This window comes from Bombus flavifrons, chromosome 2 (genome assembly GCF_040668555.2).
Source record: "Bombus flavifrons isolate JBK064 chromosome 2, iyBomFlav1_principal, whole genome shotgun sequence".
NCBI lineage: Eukaryota > Metazoa > Arthropoda > Insecta > Hymenoptera > Apidae > Bombus > Bombus flavifrons.
Genome location: NC_138443.1, coordinates 20,235,815 through 20,258,167, shown reverse-complemented (window position 1 = coordinate 20,258,167; position 22,353 = coordinate 20,235,815). Strand labels below are relative to the sequence as shown.

The following is a 22,353-nucleotide window of genomic DNA, read 5'->3' as shown; positions in this document are numbered from 1 at the left end:
AATTGTATGGTATAAGTATGCAAACAATAAAATATGTATAGAATTAGTCAATCAAGTTAAAGCTATATGTATATGTAAACCCTGTGCTGTACCTTGAGGTACTCCAATATTGGCGGCATACTTCTCGTTTAAAGTACTATAAACAAATAAAAACAATCGTACATCAACTCTTTAGAATCGTTGTAAAGAGGAGAGTTTTCTTCACAAAATCATGTTAAATCAAGTTCTGAAAAAGATATTTTTAATTCCGTAGTGTTGTTCGAATTTGTGAAATTTGTGAAAAGGAAAAGAGCAACTTTAGTTTCTCATTCCGTTTTACAACAAAAAGGGATCTGAAAAAATTAAGTGTGAGGTGTGAAAGTAGAAGCTTTACCCTCTAAAATGACCCTGAGGTCTACTACCTATCGCACGACTTTCTTTCACCAAGTTACAGTAGTCCAAATATCGATAATCTTTATTTTCCGGTCAAAATTTGCTGATCCTTTAATTTTATGACATATTGTATTAATGAATATAAAACCTAAATAAATATCCAAATTATCGTGAATAGAGTATTTGCTATATATTGCTGCATATATTATAAGAAATTTCTTCGAGTTCGATCAAATATGTTCAAATAAAGCTCGCATAAAATTTGTCTGCGTATATTGTTACATATACACATATAAAGGATTAAACATTTTGAATTCTCATATTAATAGTTCAGTAGTTTAAATGGTTCAGAATGTTTAGGTTTAGATGGCAGAAGTAGGTAATAGTATGTATGTACTATGTATATCGTATCGAGAAAATCCATTTAAAGATGGCTACTAGTCGAGGAAGGTGCTGTCGTGTGATGTCACTTTCTGGTAGCGTTTCGACGTTGTAGCTTAGAAAAGATTGTCGATGATTGTTAGCCACAGTTAAGAAATTTACCGTATCCAACTAGAAACTCAATATAACAAAGGATGATATAATATTTGATAAAAAAAATGAATTGTCATCAAATATTAAGTGGAGCTTGCAATGCAGGTGATCGGTGCTACGCTGTAGGTTCTGTCGAAGGAATTTCTTTTACTGTAAGTGATTCACCTTGTTGATCAGCTCTTTCCACAATTGTTTGCGATTCTAGAATTATACCCATATATATCTATTATATATAAATATATATGGATATATATATATATATATATGTATATATATGTATATATATATATATTAACATGCATACATATGCAATTACTATGTTGTACATTCAAGTCGCCCGAAATATTTCGTACTCGTTAAAAAATCCATCCATGAAACATTTTCAAACTTCCAACTTTATATGATTAATTTGATATGTATTTTATAGCTTTAGTTTTTAATTGGTAACGAGTATATAGTTATTGATTTTTACTATTTTTACATAAAATCAAGTGCGTTAGTATTTGTTTCATCCGTATTTCTAAAGATGATTTCACATCGTTTGTCATAATCATCATTATTATTTAATTTTCTAAAAGTTTTCTTGATAGCATAGTAGTACAAGATAAATTCATCTATTACAGGCGTATGCAGCAGGTTGTAACATAGTAATTCTTGCCAGTAATTTTGAACGAGTTCAAATAATACCAGGAGCTGTACATAACTACATAAGGATCAGTTGCTTGGATTGCAGTACCGACACTGGAAAAATAGCTGCCGCCTATGAAAATCAAGTTTGCATTTTTGAGCCTACTCCACTTATTCACAGTACTTGTTCTCACGTATGTACCTTTTCTATCCCAATTATCTATCCTTGGTAACTATGCTTATATATTTTAATATGCTATGCAATAATTGTTTTCTATAACATATAGCAATTAGAATACCGATGGGTTCAAACTGGTAGTCTGACAACTGAATCAAATATTAGTTCTCTATCGTGGAATTTGGAAGGAACAAGATTATTAACTGGAGGAGAACTTTTACAATTGTGGCATCAAAATATAACCCCATTTCAGGAAGAACATAGTAAGCTTTTCTCATTACTCTTGTTTAATTTATATTTAATAGCAATTGGTATGCCTTTCTAATTTCATCTACTTAAATGTACACAATATTAGTCTTGTGTCTTGTCGCAATAATAAAATTGTGTATAGTGGTGAAGATAAATACATTACGAACTCAGGAAGGTGAAACTGGACGTGAACAAAATACTTCAAATGTTCTTCAAAACTGTGAGTTTTGTTACTTTGAAAGAGTACATGTGAATGTGAAAAACGATAATAATATTTGAAATTGACTTTAATAAGTTTATTTGGCAGAAATTATTACATAACAAATGCTATTCAATACTAAATACATATTCTAAAAGTATTAGAACCAATAATTTTTTTCTTTTACATGCAGTATTTAGAAGACATTGACTTTTGTCACTCTAAACATAATGTGCACCAAGCTATTGTTTGTTGCTCCTATGCCTTGATGCTTTAATATACATGCTGTTGATATAGGAAAAGGTCTATACATAATATTCTGTCTCCTATGCAGGATGTTTCATTATGAGAACAATTCTGATGGAATTTAAAATAAAAGAATATATATATGAGAATATAGTAGAGAATATATAAGAATGTTTAATTTCTTTTCAGCTGGTACAGTTACTTTTTCAATTGGTGGAGATGCTGAAAGTCCAGCACCTGGTGATTCGAGTAGCGGAAATGAACCGGGAGCATGGAACTGCGTTTGGAAATGTCGCACAGCTACACCAGTGCATCTCATGAGTTTCAGTCCAGACGGTACATTATTTGCGACAACAGGATTTAATGATAGATTAGTGAAGATATGGTTTGAGAATAAACAATGTAAGATTCTTACGCGTGTAATGAAACTTAATTCTGTAAACGACTAATTCAACAAAAGCTCTAACAAACCTATATTTAAAATTATCCAGTGTTTTCAACAAGAAATATGGATCATGCAAATGTTAGTCAATTTATGGGTAGTGACAGCTATAGTTTTGTCTATGTTGCTCATCCTCGTGCAGTAACACATTTATCTTGGCGCAAGACTAGCAAATATATGCCAAAGTATGTAAAAGAATATCTTGTAACATATTGCTATTTGTATCGCTGCAGTTAAATTAATAGCGTTCCTTTTCCTTTTTTTTCTTTTTTTTTCTAGGGGGTCTGTCTCCAACATGCTTGTTACATCTTGTAGAGACAATATTTGTCGGGTGTGGGCTGAAACTATACCACCCGATGTCGAAGGTTTAGCAAACATGAGTCAGTTTGAAGGTTCTGATAGACACGGTCATCATGGCAAGCATCGACATCACAACATGCACAAACACCGATTCATGCAGCGGCTTAAACACATGAAGTGCGTAAAATGCTCAAATTCCTTTTTCTGTATATGCATTTATTGCTTATTTGCAAGATTGTACGCGTATCTTTTGTAGAACCTGTTTTCATATTCGTCGACACGCGAAACAACAACATCAGGCAGGTCATACCACAGCACCAACTTTACCAACTTTGCCTTCAACATATTCGGTTCACGATTTTCACAATAATTACCAGGGAACAGGTCATTATCCAGGAATGCATTTTCATTTAGCAGCCAGTATTAATGCTGAAACTGGTACGATTACATTTAATCTTATTACATTATATTATATTGCAGTGTATGTATATACATATATACATCACATGTAAACACATCAACATGTTCTACTTTCTACATTTCCTGACATGTTTTGTCTATCACAGATATACCATTAGTACCAAGTTTAATCACAGGAGATCCTGAAAGAGAGCCAAATTTTATTCTGCACTGGCTAAACAATAAAGAAATGCATTTTACGATGCAAGCAGAAAGTATTCTACAAGAGCTTACTCGTAAAGTAGTAGAAAAGGAAGAAGGGTTGCATCAACAGGATGTAGATCATACAGATCATGATTCTGAAGAGGAAGGTTTGTCGAGTACGTTTTATGTGTGTATATGTGTACTTAAATAATACGTGTATAATAATATTAACAAGTGATTCAACTAATTACATATAATCATAGAAAAGGGAGTAAGATTACAACCAATACAAAAGGCAGGAGGTACAGTTCGGTCAATGAGTCAAGAAGATCATAGTAGTGATGAACATCACACAACACACACAATTTCATCGCATCATAGCTTACCACACAGCGCGCATTCTCACCAAAGTCTTAGGTATAATATTTCTAAATGGTAACAAGAGACATTTTGCCTATCATATTCGGCAAATATCGTTTATTTGCAAAAGAACAGTATTTCAAATTTATTCTTCTCTCTTCCTGCAGTAATACTACATCCATTAATTCTATTGCAACGGATGTAACATCGTCGATAAATCATGCTCCGGATTCTTTGGATACCAAAATAGAAACGTTACTGCGTGATTGGCATCATAATCCAGATTTACTTTTTTCAATTCATCCGATAGATGGGAGCTTTTTAATTTGGCATATTGAATGGTTGGACGAATATCATCCAGGATCATTTCGACAAGCACAAATATCATTCTCTACACGAATACCTAATGCATTCCCTCTTGGCGATGCTTCCACAATGAGTCATAGTGTATCAATGTATTCACATAATACTGGCGGTCCACTATTAAATATACGAGAAGTGGCAAAATCATCCACAAAACCATCGAATGAAGGTAAACGTTTTCTCTCTCTCTCTCTATCTATCTATCTATCTATCTATTTCTATCTATCTATCTCTCTCTATCTCTCTCTTACGTATTCTATATATCTTTACATTTTGCGTAAAATTCAGTAAAACTGACGATTAGTAAGAAACGGAAATGGCTAGATAAATTGCTATCATTACAGCTACGGATATTGCGACACCATTACCGAGTTTGATCGAACAGGATGAAGAACAATCGACATTAACATCGAAAACTGGCCAGGAATTGTTAAAAAATATTGAAAATTCGACAGATCCAAATCAAAATGTCTCGAAGGAAAGGGACGGACACTTAGAAAATGGAAAAACAAATCAAGAAACGGTCAACGATTTATTGGCCCATCCAAGTCCGATTGTTTCTATGGTATCGAAACATTCGAACGGAACTTTAAATTTATGGCAATTAACATTTGCTGATAAAACAAAATTCTCACAAGTATGAATCAATGAGCTATCAATTTCGTCTTTACTTTTTTTGTGCGTTAGTTTTATACGCGTTATTCTTTGGCAGGTATTAAGTATTGGACACGCGTCGAGAGCTTCAGGACATCGATTTCGAGTGAACGATATTACTTGTCATCCGGTATTGCCCTTATTAGTGACGACATCGCATCACAATTTACCAGAATCCGGATCTCAATGTCAGAATGCTGACTCAAACGAAAACGTTAGTAATAGATCAAACTCTAATAAAACAACCTCAAAAGATATCTCGCTTACTGTAAGTACAAGTAAAAATGATGATGCGCTGTTTTGCTATTGAATTTGTATTTTTAGAATTTCGATTGGTAACGATCAAGTGATGATTCCGTTGATGTTTTCAGGGGTTCTGCAGCGAGTTAATACTTTGGCGTGTAGACACAGTCGGGCCTTTATCGAAGAGCGGTGGAGTTTCCGAACTAGCGCGTATTAATTCTCCTGAAATTTCAGCGTTCAGTAACGTAGCTTGGATTCCAACTTTATTACCAAGTACTACTTTAGGTAACTTATCAAATTCTCCAAGCGCATGTTTCGTCGCCAGCGATGGCGAATGTTTAAGGGTATATCAGGCTGTTATCGACGCTAGAACACTCCTAGCCGAAGTATCGATTAGCGAAAGGCGAAGTAGAATGATGGTCAGTATTTGTTGATATATTTCGGGAAAATATAATTTGCAAATGGTTGCCAGATTGATTCATCGGTTGTTTTTTTTTTTTTTTTTTTTTTTTTTTTTTTGTGTTTGTATCAGGATTCCATGGCAAGTCTCTCGACAGACATGTCATCGGACGATGGTATGAGGCATTCGATTCACGATAAGATAAAGATAGTATCTCAACAATCTACGGCTAGGCCAGGTTGCGTCATACAATTGGACGCTATTGCTGATGCTACGCACGTAAGTGCTGTAGAGAGCTTGTAGAATGATATAAAGTGGAAACGATCGATATTTTTCTATAATGTCAATTAACTTAAATCCAATTAATTAATGAACATAATTTTTGTTATAAATTCAGGACTGGCAAAATACGCAATTCTTACATGTATTTCAAGAACAATTAATTACTGGAGACCGAAACGATGAAAAACAAACTGGCATAGACACATCGATGAATGACTTAGGCTTAATGGAGTCTACCTTAGACGCTATGGTAGATTTGCAGCAATCTGCAATTTTTGAAGAACCATTCTATATAGTTGTGTTAGAAAGAACGCAGCGAGGTACAACGGTACACATGTGGCGTTTGGTAATAGCCTCTCAACCTGAAACTACCGGTAATATTTCTCCAAGTTGTTTTATTCTTTTTATTTCTTTGTTCTATATGTGGTATTCACCCACAGGATTATCAGAATCGATGATGTATGTTCCGGATTCTCATTTGGTACAAGACGAAGATGAAGAAGGAACACCTGGACGTTATAACCATCCAGAAGGTAAAAGATCTCGCAGAGCGAGTCAATCTCGCCGTGATAGTCAAGGTGAATTGGATATGTTTTTCCAAAGACGTCCTCAGAACAGCCACGTTCTTATCACAACTACAAAAGTATGCACTCAGGAATTACCATTACCAGACGGAGTCGAGGTTCGTATAATGTTTATTTATTCTATATCCTCTTATATTTTTCGTGTTCTCTTTTGTTCGTAATAATTGAATTAATATCACATTGTAAAGTTGAAATTATTAACGAAGAATATAAAGAAATAATATCGTTATTATAATCGTACGTAGGTAATACATGCAGCACCAGCCGCCGGACATTTAAGCAGCTCTTCCATATATCCTGCTTGCTTCGCACCGTACATCGTTGTGACTGCATGTAGCGACAGTACAATACGTTTCTGGAAATGTAAAGTGACGAAAAATCAATCGAATAGCAAATTAGACTATGAATGGTGCGAATGGGAGATGATACGGAAAGATCAGGAATCGACTATAGACATTACAGGTGGGTACACATCCAAAAGGCTAAAATCAGAGTAAAATAAAATTGAAGGAAATAAGATCATGCATTGTCAAAGAATGGTAGATAATTTATTCATATTTTAGGGCAACCGTTAAATATAAGTGCTGCATATAGTGGGCGTATTGCGTGTGCGTACAAATATGGGAAATCATTCACGCGTCCTACTAAAAACGACCCTGACTCTAGATACGTAAATCTATGCGTTGCTATATATGAATGCGAAAGTACTGGCGGAAGCGAATGGATTCTAGAAGATACGATACACTTGAAGAATATACACTTGCCGAGGATTCCGGTGGACCAACATTTAGACCTGAGCTATCTCTATGATAGCAAATTTTTGCAGAAGAAACACAGGCTTACTCAAGTTTTGCAAACGCTTAGTCACGAAGATGTGAGATCACCGAGAAATGGAGAAAACGGGGAGAGTACAAAATCGAATGCAGGTAAGACCATTACGATTAAGATTGTACTTTGAGGAGTCAGGTTTAACGCTAATTTTGACGATTAAAAGTCTAACTATGTTATTCACGATTGTGATAGGCTTGTTGGCTGTTCCGTCGTTTAGCACGCTTCAGTCGTTGCGAAAGTCGATCATAGAAAATGGTAACACTTGTCCACTTACGCAGAAACATTTAGTTCAGTTAGATTGGGTGTCGAAAGAAGATGGTTCGCATATTTTGACCGTCGCTGTTGGATCGAAAATTATGCTGTTCACGCCTGTATGTTCAGATCTTGCACAAGCAAATATGAAAGCAATGAAAGAGTCACAAAGCAATAACCGACCAATATTGCGGAAAGCTTCGTCGTTGGCACAGCCTCAATTCGTTGACGAAATTCGTTGGATGAAATTACGGAAAATCGAGTTAACTACAGCGGATGGTCTACCTCCGTTGCCGATGCAGATATCTTGGGTAAGGGACGGTATCTTAGTGGTTGGCATGGATTCGGAAATGCACGTTTACTCGCAATGGAAACCGAACCCAAAGAAAGACTGTTTTCATTCAAATTTACAACATCAAGAATCGGACGAGTTTCAAGCTAGCCGAAATTTGCGGGATGAAGACTTGCGAACATTAGCACACGAAACATCGCAGAGGCGATTAGCAAACGTATCTTCTATGCCCCATCTTTCTCGAGTAAGCAGTATCAATTTAACGATGCTCGATGCCAAAAAGAAACGAGGTATGCAAAACGAGAATTTAAATTTCGACTATATGCCTGACTATGGTTTGTTCGAAGCCTCGAGAATCGCTTGTCCCGTTTTACCTCAATATCATCCAAAACAACTAATGGAATTGCTAAATTCTGGTAAAATTCGATGGGTAAAGGCTATATTGGCACATCTTGTCCGATGCATAGGAAGTTCTTGTTCGTTGAGGGCAGACGACGAGAATTTAGTGAAACAACGTGGTGGTGGTGGATGGTCGCGTTCTAGAACAATGTCGGTTAGTTACGTAGGTACAACGTCGCCTCTAGAACCAAGAGGTTCAACCACGCAAATACCGGAAGAGCTTACATTAGATTATGCGGAGATAACATCGATATCTCCGTTGCCACTTTGGACTTTGTTGATCGCAGACAAGGAAACGAACGTACCGCATCAACACAAAACCGAAGACAAACAGGATTACAACGAATTGTTCGACAGCAATGTGGAGGAGGATGAGTCGTTAGACGACATGCTGGAAGAGGATTACGATTGTTCGCGGCAGAAAGATAGACGTTCGTCGGTCCCGGAAAGACAAGGGATATCTCATTTTGGACCGAGACAAGGCAGATTACTGTCGCGATTACTAACACACACTCATTTGCCTGGCTTATCGAGCCTTGATCAGATGCATTTGCTCGCTTTAGCCGATACCGTTTCAACTTGCAATGCAGATTTTGCAGAAAGATTTGCAATAGATGCCGCAAAGAATGCTATTGCGAAAGAAAATTTGACCGGTATCCCCGACGGAGAAATGGTTTCTACCGATTCGTTGGACGATTGTGGCCTCCGATTTTTATTGGCCATGAAGCATTACAATTACTTGATTCGTTGTCTTCCGTTGGCACAGAGAGCGCAGTTTCAAAAGCAGGGTATATCATCGAATAATCTTGTTTGGGCGTTTCATTCTGAATCCGAAGAAGAATTGCTAGGTTTGATACCTTCTTATGCGAAAGGACAACCGAAATGGAGCATTTTAAAGGAACTGGGCATAGGTTGGTGGATTAGAAGCAACACTATATTAAAAAGGTGTATCGAGAAGATTGCGAAAGCAGCTTATCAACAGAAACAGGATCCTCTCGACGCTGCGCTTTATTATTTAGCTATGAAAAAGAAGAATCTCGTTTGGGGATTGTTTAGAAATAAGAGGGATGAGAGAATGACAACATTTTTCGCGAACAATTTTACGGAAGATCGTTGGAGAAAAGCTGCCTTGAAGAATGCGTTCGCTCTACTTGGTAAACAAAGATTCGAGCATGCTGCGGCCTTCTTCTTGTTAGCAAACTCTCTAAAAGATGCTATCGATGTATGTCTGAACAAATTGAACGATATACAGTTAGCGATGGTCATTGCCAGACTTTACGATGACGATACTACCTCCCCGAATTTGAGAAGATTGCTCTATGAAGAGATTTTAGGTTGTGATAAGGACGGGCAAAATCAAGACATGAACAAAGCTCATCCAGATCCATTCTTACGCAGTATGGCTCTTTGGATTCTAAAGGATTATGCAGGGTCGCTCAATACTTTGCTGTTGACAAACGTTGGTACTTTGCACCCCCAATATAACGACGAATCTGATAAACCGGAAGGTACAACAGGTAATGAAACTACATATTTTTGTCTTTCTTCTCATTCAGTTTGAATATCGGCAAAGAAATGATTCCGTCGAGTTTGTTAGAGCTCACGATCAAAGAAATTTAGAAAGTTCGAGTACAATTAATAGGGTAAGTTATTGTTCCTTCTTTGTTTCAGCAAATCCAAATGTTTTTAATTTTTACGTTTATCTTCGAACACACCCATTGCTGATCAGACAGTACATTGCATCTACCGCTCAGGATAAGAAAAAAGGTCATTCGGTAGTTATATCTGGCTTTAGTTACGGTATGGAAACAAAATCACAACCTGACAAACAGTTAACTTTGGAAGATAGCATTACACCTTTGGAGAGACAACTGTACTTCACAACAGCGCATGCACATTTTAAAGCTGGATGTCCTGCTCTCGCTCTCGAGGTTCTTTCTAAATTACCTAATAAAGTGATGGAAACAAATTGCGAAGACTCGCCCAGTACGTAATTACATAATCGTTATGTTCACAATATTATTGTTCTCCTGCAAATTCTCTTACTACTATTATCTATTCTTGTCGTGTGTTTTGTTAGGTCTCTTAAATAGTCCAAGCAAGTCAAGGACACAAGATCTTCAAATAGACACTGGGATTATTAGTTGGGACGACAATTTGAAGAAAACTGACAATATCGAAGGTGGAACTTGGTTAATTATCTATAATTCGCCTAGATAACTATGGAAAATGGGAGTGTTTCTATCGTGTTCTTATTTGTGTTAGGCATCGTAGACTGGTCTCGACCTGTGACGCATCAAACCGAGGAAGAATTAGTGTTAAACTGGGATGACGATGATGATGTAGGTGAACATGAGGACGCCGACAGCCCACCTTTAAGCATGAAGTTAGACAAAAAGGAGATCACCGATGGTTCGAAGGAAACAGAGAAAAGTGGTAAATTAATGTAATCCATCTAGTTCTTCCTTGACCTAATTCTAATAAGTTGACACGTATAAGTCGTTTCCTTTTGTGTGTGTGTGCGCGCGCGCGTTTGTGTGTCTGTACGTAATCTGAAATTAGTCGTCAGGATTACAACTATCATTATCAGAGGTGAAAAAATATAGTGTCTTTTTACAAAGAACAGAATTTAGAGTCAAAGTCGTTAAATGCAGATTCTAATAAAAATAATAATATAATAGATAACTATACGTATGTACTATAAAATTTTTAGAGAAAATCACAAAACCGTCAGGACAATTAGACATTATGGCGCAACAATTAAAATTTGTGGCATGTTTAAAAATTTTAATGGAAGAATTGTCGACATTGGCAACGGGTTTCGAAGTAGACGGAGGTCAACTTCGATACCAGCTATACGTATGGCTCGAGCGAGAGGTAGACGCCCTCAGGCAGCTTTGTAATTACAGCGTTAGTTCGGACGGAGATGCAAACAACGTATCGGAATGTAAGCGGACAGACTAGTTATTTTGTTTTTAATTGAACGATGTTTTTGCTTGTTTTTGCTTGTCTTAAACTGACAAAACGATTATGCTTTCAGACGAAGGTGGTATGGTAGATGATATGGTGCAACCATGTAAACCTGGTGAACAGCCAACGTTGCATGAAATATTGATGGCCGAAAAATTGGATTTCGAAGCCAAGGTACAACGAGCTGCTAGAAGAAAAAGGTGGTTAAAAGGTATTCTGTTGACCAGTGTCAGTCAGCGTTTAAATATAATACATACATACATATGGTTGTTCGATAATATTTGCCATAAATATATATTTACAGCGAACGAAACGTTATTACGAACATTATTATCCTACTGTTCTTTGCATGGAGCATCTGGTGGTGGTTTAGCATCTGTAAGAATGGAACTTGTCCTTTTATTACAAGAATTACAACAAGAAAAGACGCAACAACAGTTACTTAGTCCTCTTCCGTTTCCAACCACGCTTCCTCTTTTAAGCGCTAGCGTGGCATGCAACAAAACTGTCGTGGCAGATCCGGTCAGGCACTTGCAAGTTCGTATAATATTATAATGGATTAAACGAAAATACGGAATTTTCTAAGCTTAACGTTACACCTGTCTTTTCAGTCCCTAGCTCACGATATGTTGCAGACGTTGGTGGAATTACGTAATCCACCAATGCCTACGAGAAACACGCATTATTGCGAGGTATTTATAATGAGGGATTTAGCGGTGGCGCTAAGTGCTTGTATTTATCAATCACTTTGCGATTCCGATACTTTTGTTACGAAACATCAACAACCGGACAGGTAAATACGATAAGTTATGAAAATCCTTAGTAAAATTTAAAAATGATGGTTTATTGTAAATCATTTTTTGTCTCTTTTTGTTTTTTCTTTGTTTTTTTTCTTCCTCCTTTTTTTTTTCTTTTTTTTTTTTTTTTTTGTACAGTTTTCCAGCATTTGCAGAGATAGAAACGTTCTCCGGCGGGCACTTGGTAGCATCGAATCGCCATCATCGAAGGTATTCGACGGACGATGGTGTGTGCATTACTACTTCACCTTCTAAATGGCCAGGTGTGACTAACTTGCGTGCATTATTGGCCCGGGAGAAGGACGAAGATACACCAAAATTGAATATTCTCCTTTGCGAAGCATTTGTAGCAACTTACATGAGTTTGTTCGTTTATGCACTGTGGAGTTGCGACAGTCATATTCTTTATAGGCTCGTAGGCCAACACTTTGGTAACAACACCTGGTCCTGTTTGTTTGGAGGTGGAGTCAAGAAATTGCTACGTGTCGCAAGTACAAGCAGCCAGGTATAACTTTGTTTTTACTTTATTTTTGCCTTATTTCGTTGTATACTTTTCTGATGTACCAAGTACTCGTATTATATCTCTTATTACATCTTTGCTACATATCAAGCAAAGAATTAAACCACATGTCTTTATATATAGCTTTCTACGAATCAGTGTAGGCTTCAAGTTTTCTAAAAAGAAAAGGAGAGAAAAGAGTAGAGATGCAAACAACTGAGACGCGTGAATTATACGGTTTTAAGCGATACCGATTGTATACCATATCATTGTGCATAAATATATGTCGGAGATGAAAGGACATCGGAGCTTCCCTTTGGAACTTCCCTTTGGAAAAATCCCGTAACACCGTAATCTAGATTCTATCATAGGCGTAATTAAACAATTGTCGTCTTTCGATCCGATTGTATTTGTTCGAGATTTGTGATAATGAGCTTGGGCTCGAGGCGACAGCCAGTCGCCGAACGTAGCCGCGGTCACGGGATGAACGCTTTGTCTAACAAAGGTATGAAGTAATTCTATAGCTCTCCTTAAAAGAAATATTTCTGGCGACAGGCGACAGTAAACATTCCAACGGTCTCTGTCCCGTGGCTCGTCACACGCAGACCCTATTCTTCGAGTAAGACGATTGCCAGATGTCGATGCGTCTTCGCAGTACATGTTCGGCTAGCCTGAGGGCCCGTTATAAATCTTAAGATTTAGTTGGCTAAAGTCCTTCAGACAGACAAACAATCTTTGTCCCAACTACGAGAAGATAGAGGAGACCTATTTTTCAACGAACGACGTCTCCCACTAACAACTTTCCCTGGAGGGTGACTAGCATATTTTTCTAACCATCGATATGGAGATTGACCAATTAGCAGCAACGTCAATTTCTCTTACTTTCTGAACGAAGACTATCCTCGACGAATCCGATGATCTCGTGTCCTTAGACACACCCCATCGTAGTTTTCCTCTGCAGCATCATCGCGACGAAAACTCATTCTCTCGTGAGGTCGTATTAGCGAGTTACTTAGCGTCTGTACGCTCGGTGGATATTCCACGTTTTAACAAAGAGTGCGACTTAGATTTTGCGAGCACGTTCATCCATCATCCCGTCGACCGTGGATTCGTTATTGAACCTAGGATCATTGTCATTAGTTTCTCGAGTATTTAATTACCACGGTTACTTGTCCAATTCTATAATAATCGTATCTGCGCCAGTCAATGTCTTCTCTATTGCTTCTCGACACTGTGTAATCCAAACGAAGATTCGTTTCACGCCCCTAACCCTAATTCCAATGTAAACCCGATATATATATACATAATCTAATCTCTGTTCAGGCGAATGGTGCAGGAAGAACGGTAGAAAGAGGTGATAGTGGTTCGAACGAAGCTCAGAGTACCGCAGGAACCGTATGGAATACCATGACCTCATTGACTAAACAACGTGTAAAATTGAACATGAAATTGTTGGGTCAATTTACAGGTCAACAACCAAATATGAAAGAAGACAAACCTACATATAGAGAGCAATTTGTTTCACCTCAAATGAGCATGATATCGTACTTTTTAATGAAGGTTAGTCGAGTTAATCGACTGCGGATATCCTAATGCGTACCAGTAGCTAGTTGCGTTCTACGTATACATGATTTTGCTAATTTTATATAATCTGATAATTATAAGAATAAAAGTTGTTTCCTGTATTTGATACAGCCACAGATAGATAGTGAGTATGCGGATGAAATCGACTATGATTCATCCGATTCGGCAGTGTCGGATTTAAACTCGTCCGAGGACGAGGAAGATATATTCGATACCAATTCAAAACCAAAGAGCAAACCAAAGGACAATACGGAACATACGAATCCAAATTCGTACAGTTGGTGTGTTATGCGATTAGCCATAGTCAAGATATTACAACAGCAACTCCAGGAGTTTTTGAATGTTGCTGGCATAGAGATGCAAGGTATTTTGTTTTGCTATTTGATAGAGAATATCGAGAATTTGACGATCTAGTTTACTCTGTCATTCTGAAACTAAAGAATAATATAATTTTTTGCCTTATTCGCATATATATATATATATACAGAATTACCTGTGAATAGTCCTCTGATTCATGGAACGTTAGCTGTTGTGGCACAATGGCAAGAAACGTTGCGAGATGAGTTAGACAATAGAGGACCACCACCGATTAATTACATTCCTGGTTGTGCACCAGATCCGGCACCTACACCGGGAAAGCCAGCGATTCATAAATATCGATCTTTACTTGAAAAAAGCAATACTCCTTTCAAGTAAGATTGCAAATTCAATAGGAAAAGCAATAGTTGGAATTCTCTGATGTAACAATTTACGGATGTTTTATCTTTTATATTTTTAGTACGCGTTTGGCATCAGCGGCTCCCGCTAATCGATTGTGGTCCTATTTAGTTCGACAAGAGTTGGTACAAGACATATTTATCCGAGCCGTATTCGGCAAACGTAGATCTCTGTCGTCGATTTTGGAAAGCAATCAAACTACGATGGATAATTTGAATCGTGGGTCAACCGCAGATGACAAAGGTAGCGATAGCGGTACTACGAGTTTGCCCGAACCAGTCCGAATTATTCACAAGGAACAAGATAGCATTAGTGCCTTTTGCCTCAATCAGGTTCGATCGGTCTATTTTTAAAAGCTACATTTAAAAGTGACGTGATTTGGGGGAAGACAAAAGTTGCTGATACACAGCGTTAACGATTCAGGTGAATCCAGGTTTAATGGCCTTGGCAACTCCCCGAGAAGTACAAGAAATGAATATATCGCTATTGCTGGAACTCCCATCCTGGTTAGAAGACGAATGTGAATTTGACATCATAAATTTAAACAAACAGCCAGAACCGGAACCAGTGCAACCAACTAGTTTCTTAGTTATTCAAGTAAATAGTTTATAGTAATATGTTTTCTCATCGATAATGCTGGCTCTCATTTTGCGTGTATTGCATACATGTCCGCATATACGTATACACCTTTCAATTTTTCGTTTGCAGACAGCAGCAGATAGACCGTTACTCGCTCAAAGTCCGCAGACGAATAATCCTCAACCTCAGTCGGGTATCGCGAGTCAAAGCGGAAGAGGAGCTAGCGTGGTAAGTTTCCCCTAAGATCACAATTATGACACACAGATAATTCGTATATTTCTATATTCAGCATTGTACAGTCGTATGTTTGTCTTATAAAACGTTTACACCTTTACGTGTGTTGTATTCCTACTTGGACTTAACCCAGATGTTTCTGATCTACTATCCGATGTTTCTGTTTTCCATGTGTATATATTCATATGTTTCGTCGAAGTAAAAGGAAGGAAAGGAAGAGAAAGGAAGCAACAAGTCTGTATTTGTAACGTTTTGTAACGTTTTATCGCTTCAGGAATGTTTGGGTTAATGAAAAATTGAGCGATAAATGGCATTACGAAACAAATTGAGAAAATCGAACTTATAATTTCGTTGGTTTCATTTTCTATAAATATCTTTATTTCGTTCTTGTTTCCGTTTCCATTTTTCTTTTTGTTTTTACTTAGGATTTCTATCCAAGAGCACTTTGTCGATTAATAAATGAAAAATTCGAATTTCCAGCCAAATGTACAATTTTATACGCAATTTTTCTTCTCTTTTCGAAAAATTGAAATTGCCAATGAACTGCATATTTTCAACGTTGAAAACCTGAAAATAAGAAAACGTATTTCCGGATTCAAACAGAAAATCAGCCTGATATATTTTCCTTAATGTTTGTTTTCTCTTTGTGTTGATGAAATAAAGTAAAGTTTGTATTTGACGAGTAAAAACCGTATCTATGAATGTGTTTGACACGCACTACTTACGAACGTATATATGTATGTATTTACCGTTCGAATGTTTGGATCTAATCGTTTGCTTATGAGATCTTGTATGTCGATACTGGTAACGACATTATACACTATCCTATTTATTGCGTTCATAAGTTTAAATAAGTAAGCAGCGAATTCTAACGCTTAGTATCATTAATGTTCATAATATTATTAAATTAATTTGATCAGAAATTTTGGACGAATTTTGGACTCGAACGTGATCGAAATAAGTTCAAGTTATAATCGTAGGTATAAAAAATATAATAGGCCCCAGTGTTCTTTAAAAGGTTGAAAGGAACTGATCGTTGCATGATATGTAAAGAAAATTGCACTATAAATCACCTTTCTTGAAAAACACGCGGTTGGAGCACGGCTATCTCGAGATTTACTTCTTGCGATATATCACAGGCAATAAGCACAAATCTGAAAGTTGTTTAAGAATTAAGGGCGTTTAAGAATGAGCGATGAGTAGAGGCGAGAGTAGATATGATATAGCCGAAAATGAATGGAAATCGAGCAGAGGAAAGTAATAACAATTCGTAAGAGGGAAGTGTCGATAGCCGTAAATGTGTTGATGTCGAGTATGTAGCCGACGCATTGGGTCGCGTCTAAGTAGCACATTTGGTGACAGAAACAATGTTCCTTGTTCAATGCTTGCCTAACGTCTAACTTGGTTTACGTCTGACTGACGTCACTGACCTGGTGGCTCGTTCGTTCGCTCAGATGAAGGGGATGCCCGCTTTCCCTGGCTCCCACGACCTGCGTTTCTGTCAATTTGTTGCCGATAGGAGCAAACACTTGTTGCAACCGGTGAGATTAACTTCTAACAGATCCTAGCCTGTATGATATCCTATTATTATCCCTAGTGCCAACTTTATATTCTAATTCCTTTACTCTCGTTTTCCTTTTTGCTCTAGTTTTCTGTTTCTTCGTAATATCCTAAGCGTTATAAAAATTCGTACAATATTATATTGGATTTACCATCGTTTTTACGAATCGTTATGTTTCATAAACAATAGCTATTCGCGCAGAATCAAAGTAAAAGCTCTATAACTATATATAAAGAAAGTATTTAGCATTTTCTTCGTAATAAAACTAAACATAATTTTTCTATCGATCTACAAAACAATAATTTTCTTGAAAAATTTGTATATGTATATACATATCTAACTTGTCAGTATGATTTCTTTTTCGAATCGATAATGTTCAAGACAATTTACTTAATATTATACGTATGCATCTCGATACTTGTAAGTGGAAATTAATCTGCTATTTTAGTATTGTTATCGTTATTATCGTGACTGTTAAATTTTTACCTACGTCGCTATCATTTTCATCGCCATTATTGTCATTATTAGCATCATCTTTATAATCGTCACTTCCATCGCTACCACTACCAGTACCGTTATCAACACCATTGCCACTACTACCCTGTCATCATCATCATCATCATCATCATCATCATCATCATCATCATTTTACAGTACAGTAGATTATTTTACAGTGAATGAAATAATTCGTTAAGCTGTTATACATGACCTCGGTTTTTCAATCGATCGAAGACGCCTCGCGAATTTTTAAGAAAATGAATGTTCCTTCTCCCAAGGCAATCTCGATACTAACGTACTTTTCATATGTTACCAAAACAATATTGTGAATTAACTGTAAATGAGCAAAGCCAATCGATGAAACTTTCCGATTCACAAACTTTTCTTTCGTAACACTGCATGCCTAATGAATATTTATTTCGTATATAAAAACCTGAGCGAAAAATTTGTGCCCTTTGGTTGCCATTGTCTTGAATGTCGTCTGTAGTATTTAATAAGTTATTGTGCTTTCCTTCAGATTCTTTACACATTTTGAACAAGAGATCAAGCATTTTCATCCGAATCCTAGACCATGGGTCCGCTAGCTTTCACTTTTATAATTTGCGGTTGTCACAATTTCTTTGGTTCCTTCGTCGTCCTTTACAGCTCTGTAAAGAGTTCTTGCTAATTACTCGGATATGCTCATCTTTACGTGTTTAACGTGCAAATATATATATTAATTAAATAATGCAGAGAACGTTTGAAACCTAGTGGATCCAATAGATACGACCCTCGTTGGATTGAACTAAACGAACGCTTTTTAAACAAATACATCGCCCGAATCGAATGAAATAAGAAACGAGCAGAAGAAACGAAAGAATATATATCTTAACACGTAATATGTGTTATTTGATACGCTTCTTTTGATGAGCCTTCCATGTATATATGTATATACATATACGAAACTGTCCAAAAAGCGATCGTTTCATTTTAGGTTTTAACTTCTTTCGAATTGGCAAGGAAAAAGGAACAATATTAAAGAACTTGATAGCATAAAACGTATAACCAGGCTGATTGTATATATATATATATATATATATATATATATATATATATATATATATATGTAACTAAATATATAAGAAATATATATATATAAAATATTTAATAAGTTTTATAGTATATCATCTATACATATTAGTATTGAACGCCCATTTACCGTTTTCTATATTATCTTTTGTCATATTCTGATACGTGTGCGCCAAAGTTTATAGACGTTAGGTTAGATTTTCCACTTCTTTTTCTTTTATTTCCTAAAAAATATTTGTATATGTGCGTACTGTTTGTGAATCATTGTTTTGTCCCCGATTATAAGATCATTATTTACATAACAATATTTTGTTCATACAGATCCTGAAGCATAAAATCGATGGCATAAGAAGAATTTCCTCGCATCCGCTTTTACCATTATGTAAGCATACTATGTATTTACTTTCGGGTACTGAAATGAAACGAGAAATGAAATGATACTTACGAGTATGAAATGTGTTACTTGATATGTCAACGACAACTTTGTACGAAACTCTAATCGATGAAATATTTTACCGGTGCTGTTGGACCTGTTCATCGACCGACATTTGTCGATATTCGAATAAACAGACTTGACTGGCTCTCAAGATGGTTCAGTATCCCTTTGGGAATGGGGGCATCAAACGGCTGTAGCGACTCCTCGACCACCGGGCACTTTTGCCAAAGTGACTCGTGTACGTTTCTCACAACACGGGAATAAGTTCGGCGTTGCGGATTCTGATGGACATCTAAGTTTGTTTCAAGTAGCCTGCAGAGAAGGAACTGCACGACCATTTTTTGTAAGACTGATCTCTCTCTCTTTCTCTCTCTCTCTCTCTCTCTCTCTCTCTCTCTCTCTCTCTCTGCCTGTCTGTCTGTCTATTTATCGATCTATCGATCTATCTAAATATCTATCTTGCGCACAATCAAATGCGACCATATAATTGTAGGAATAAATTTCAAGTAATTGAGAATAATTCGTTCTGGCAGAATTATCAGTGCCATAGCAAGGTGACGGCCGATTTTGTCTTCCTTGGTGCGTGCAGCTTAATCGCAACTGCTGGTCATGGTTCTGAAGGACGTAATGTTGCGCTTTGGGATACTTTACTTCCGCAGAGTAAATCTCTCATTCAAGGTGCGTCTCACCCTCGTCTTCTTTGCATGAGTATGTGAATCGCGTAATTATCACAGAAAAACTGTTTGTCTCTTTACGTTTCTATTAGGTTTCACGTGTCACGAACAAGGAGCTAGCTCGTTAATACTTGCACCACAACATCAGCTATTAATCAGCGGTGGGAAGAAAGGTGATATTAACATATTTGACGTTCGACAACGGCAACAACGGCATCGCTTTCAGGCTCACGAGTCGGCCATAAAATGCTTAGCCCTTGATCCGCATGAAGAATTTTTCGTGAGTGGAGCAGGAGATGGTGATATTAAGGTGATAATATTTGTAGTATGCAAAAATACAAATACCAACATATATTATAATTTGTATTAATTGTTTTCGATCAGATATGGGGTTTAACCGTCCATTCTCTGCTTTACTCTTTTCCTGGAGAGCATCCACGATCTAGTTTCTTTAAGAACATCGGACAAGTATGCTCATCAATATTGTTTACATTAATTACTTAAGTTTTGACAAATAAATTATAATATCTCAAATTAATTATTCAAATTAATATATCAAATTAATTATAATTTTCTTTCAGGGTGTAACACAATTACACGTCGATTCTGCCGGCCGTTTATTTTCATGTGGCGCAGATGGATCTATGAAAGTTCGTCAGCTACCGGAACGCGATTGCGTCGTACATACTTTATACTAAAGTAGTCCGAAAACGTAGTGATGTTCTACTGGCAAAATATTTTAACAATAACCCATAAATCGGTTACAAACTAGTGAACTAAACGTATGTAATTGTCGAATATGTGGAAGCGTATCTTGTTAACTTCTTATTTCGATCCCTCTTGCAATTAGTCGTTTAAAGAAGGACTGAGCGCCTTGAAATAGTAAACTTTGGATAAAAAAAAGAGGGAGAGAAAATAGAAACTATAATTATCAAACTATTATAAACATGGATATATTCAAAGCTTTAAAAAGATAAAGTAGTCGTTGAGAGCATTTTCGTTGATATTCCAATTTATTTACTACTAAAATCTCGCTGTATCCTCTGTCGCTTGCTTATTGGAGATAGAATGAAGTATTTTTGTTTGCAATACGTTATTTCATTACTCACGAACTCCAACAAACACGTTTGCGCATATCCAAATGATGTTTCATTTTGTTTTCTCCATTTTCCAGCCATTTGAATATCGCACTAATTATCGTTTCTCTATAGAACATACTATATTTCTATACCATCATATAAAAGCGCATAAAATATTAGAAAAATCAACCAAAAGTGAACCTGATTAAATTGTTCATAATAAGTGTCAAACGTACATGTATTATGTTGCTTCTACATTCGCAACTTGGTATTGTGTGATTAATGTTCTCAGTTCTGTCATAACACACAATCGTTTCCGTATTTTCCTACTATGTGGCGAAATACATTTTTGAAAGTTTCTCTCGTGTAAAAAAAATATTTAACAAAAATATTAAATTGCGTATTATTCTATAAGTATGTAAATTGACATAATGAAAATACATGCGAAATAGAACAGTTAATATTCATCGTATGATTTGTATATACGATATGAAGTATTTAAGAAAGAAGAGAATTGAAAAATCTAACGGGACTAAGTAAAGAAAAAAAGAAAAAGTGAAAGAAGAATGTCAAAAGCCTATTTATAACTATCCTATGCGTATGTATTATAAGTTACGCGTTGTCGAAACGAAAGTATTTGTGAAATATAATTTCATCAAAAACATGTATTTTCTTCTGATGTTCCTGGCTCTTTAACGTATTTATCCTAACGTATTTGATTTCACTCATGAAGGTAAAAGTTTCACATACGTGATTGTCTATCGAGAAACTTTTCGATTATACGCATAGACATTCAATGCGATAAAGTGTTCAAACATAAAATCACAAATTGGTAAATAAAATAACAAATAAATGCTTGGATCTTGGTTTACTTCTGACTACCGAGACTTTTCATTTTTCAATAATTCCGTCGTGATTGAATTTTTGGAAGCTCACAATAATTTACCTACTAATAACTGTGAATTCGTTCATCTCGATATATATACATATACGTATAATTATGCTCGTGAAATCTAAGGTCGACAACGTTCCAAGAAACATGGATAAAGACATGCTTCGCGTACGTGATATCCATTTAAAAGGCAAGATAAAAATCTTTCAAGACCTAATCCAAATCCGCCATGAGGGCACATCGTTACAGATAGAATCAATGATACCTACCTGACCGGTATACCAATGATATGGTTTTGTGTCTATGTACGCATGAGAATAGCCTTCCGACAGTTCATTATAGTCCGAAATACGCA

The 22,353-nt window shown here is 36.4% G+C and overlaps 1 protein-coding gene across 1 annotated transcript; it reads left to right on the top strand.

Annotated features, from left to right (window-relative positions):
- The first annotated feature begins 810 nt into the window (after positions 1 to 810).
- Rbcn-3A (rabconnectin-3 alpha) lies at positions 811 to 21,984 on the top strand. The gene is made up of 41 exons (XM_069132075.1): positions 811 to 1,058; positions 1,530 to 1,727; positions 1,821 to 1,974; positions 2,103 to 2,180; positions 2,595 to 2,807; positions 2,897 to 3,032; positions 3,127 to 3,324; positions 3,404 to 3,585; positions 3,714 to 3,926; positions 4,014 to 4,167; positions 4,278 to 4,642; positions 4,818 to 5,110; positions 5,186 to 5,395; positions 5,499 to 5,789; positions 5,903 to 6,049; positions 6,168 to 6,426; positions 6,493 to 6,734; positions 6,882 to 7,098; positions 7,200 to 7,562; positions 7,660 to 9,927; positions 10,082 to 10,396; positions 10,491 to 10,592; positions 10,676 to 10,846; positions 11,124 to 11,357; positions 11,451 to 11,591; positions 11,685 to 11,917; positions 11,992 to 12,173; positions 12,316 to 12,682; positions 14,000 to 14,236; positions 14,372 to 14,624; positions 14,748 to 14,952; positions 15,039 to 15,309; positions 15,401 to 15,574; positions 15,686 to 15,784; positions 17,245 to 17,331; positions 19,239 to 19,299; positions 19,488 to 19,696; positions 19,887 to 20,031; positions 20,120 to 20,337; positions 20,412 to 20,495; positions 20,609 to 21,984. The coding sequence occupies exons 1-41, from the start codon at positions 972 to 974 to the stop codon at positions 20,723 to 20,725; spliced, it is 10,173 nt and encodes a 3,390-aa protein (XP_068988176.1). The 5' UTR covers positions 811 to 971; the 3' UTR covers positions 20,726 to 21,984.
- Positions 21,985 to 22,353: the final 369 nt, after the last annotated feature.